Raw genomic sequence first — 1,819 nt, 5'->3', positions numbered from 1 at the left:
GACCCCCAAAGGGGTCGTGACGCCCAGGTTGAGAACCGCTGATCTAAAAGCTCATCCATTAAAGAGTTGATAAACAAACTTTGATATATACACACAATGGAATTTTCCCAACATTAAAACTCACTGCCATTGAGTCAATGCCGACTTACAGCAACCCTATAGGTTTCTGAAACTAATATTTTTTTTATGAGACGACCTCCCTCACAACCCCCCACCAAACTAATCTTTTATGGGAGTAGAAAAGTTTATCTCTCTTGATGCTTTAATAATATTATATAAAGTTAGAGAGAAATCATTTTTTCCAAAGTAGCCCTAATTTTTAAAATTTCGTAAAATTCACTGCTATTTAAATTCTTCGCATTATTTCAGTTATAAAACCAGGGCTATGCTATAAAACCTTTGGTGGGGGGGGTGCTTAAAAGAAGAAACAAAATGGTTTAAGTCTGTTCCCTCTACTTATCAAGTCTGATGCAAAATTATGGTGAAAACCTGGATTTTTGTCCGTAACTACTTTAATAAGCTGTGCTGGTTCAAGGTTAGTAAATTGGACAGAGGATGTAAAGAATTTTCTGTAGAACATGTTCTGAGTTATATCTAATGTTTCTTTATTGTGATAGTGAAAAATATGTCTATATGGTAATTGTATTTGAATTTTTAAAAATGTGCAAAATAAATCATTGCAACTAAAATACTGACAATATACCTATGTGTTAAATACTGGCTAGCAATATGTAATGAATTGCATCTTTCATTTATTTTAGAAGTGCATGCTCCCCCTGAAGAAGAACAGGAAGTACTACCAGGTATGCCATTTTGCTATATATACTGTCTTTTCTTCTGCTTAATTAAAAAAAATTGTTGATAATAGAACTAATTTTATTAAATAAATCTATGGAGGATAGATGTCCACAGAGAGCAGTAATAACTACATTTAATTTTAAAAAGAAAATTTTCTGTGTTTTTTTAGTCAACTGAACTAGAATATACAGTACACACTGGACTGACTCAATCTACATATTGGTTGAGATAGAATTTGAGAAATATTAATCATCAAAGCACTATAGAAATTTTGCTATTATAGATAGTTGTAGTAATAGCATTTAGATGGTGCTTATTTGTTTTGTTTTTCCTTTTTAATTCACAAACTATTTGATGGTGGGTATATGATCAGAATTATTTTAAGGTGAAAGTTTAATAATGCTTACATTTTTGACATTATTTCTCTTGCTCCTCATTGTCATTATCCTTGAGAACATCATTAGTGCCTCTGTGGTAATCCTGGCATCAGGATTTGTTAGGGCCACTCCCTTTTGTTTCATCATTTTAACTTAATTTCCCTGCTTGTATCTGCTTTCCCCCACTGACCCACTCCAGTCATCAGTGAGTTTGAAAGAATGGGAACAGTGTTCCAGCCTAGACTTTTACTTTCTAATGCATTTTAGAGATGGCCTGGACCACAACCTACAGTTAGGAATTAGCATACATAGTTCCTGTTTTCAGAATGTTTTGTTAAAGAGAAGATTTTCTACATTCTACTGAGTTCTTCACCACACTTTGCTGTGACTAGAGAAGCAAAATCAGTGAAAATGAGTATATCACCCAGGAAGAAGTTTACATCAGGAAAAATGGCCCACATAATGCTAGGAACATTTGAGTGCAGTTTGGTTGTCAGATATTCCACTGGAGGCTTTGCTTGATTTTCAAGGCTACCTAGGGCTGGGAAGCCAGGAAGGTGGAATGGAAGTTCAGACTAGCGGAGGTGAAGACGGGTTGGTGGCTCATATGCTTTGGCAGACTGTAGATGACTCCCAGGACCAGC

The 1,819-nt window shown here is 35.1% G+C and overlaps 1 protein-coding gene across 8 annotated transcripts in view; it reads left to right on the top strand.

The window, feature by feature from the left end:
• ASPH (aspartate beta-hydroxylase) overlaps positions 1-1,819 on the top strand; it is a 151,104-nt gene that overhangs the window by 71,876 nt on the left and 77,409 nt on the right. For all 8 annotated transcript variants that reach the window (XR_006679740.1, XM_045286544.1, XM_045286479.1 and 5 more), the window contains one exon: positions 762-803. Coding sequence is in view for 7 of the 8 variants with exons in the window: in XM_045286544.1 (XP_045142479.1) it covers positions 762-803 (42 nt within the window). In the remaining variant the exon portion in view is untranslated. The remainder of the gene's footprint in view (positions 1-761; positions 804-1,819) is intronic.

The sequence above is a fragment of the Echinops telfairi genome, unplaced genomic scaffold, assembly GCF_000313985.2.
Source record: "Echinops telfairi isolate 266 unplaced genomic scaffold, ASM31398v2 ScPeMD7_1;HRSCAF=3_0, whole genome shotgun sequence".
Classification (NCBI taxonomy): domain Eukaryota; kingdom Metazoa; phylum Chordata; class Mammalia; order Afrosoricida; family Tenrecidae; genus Echinops; species Echinops telfairi.
This window is presented reverse-complemented; position numbering and strand designations above follow the sequence as displayed.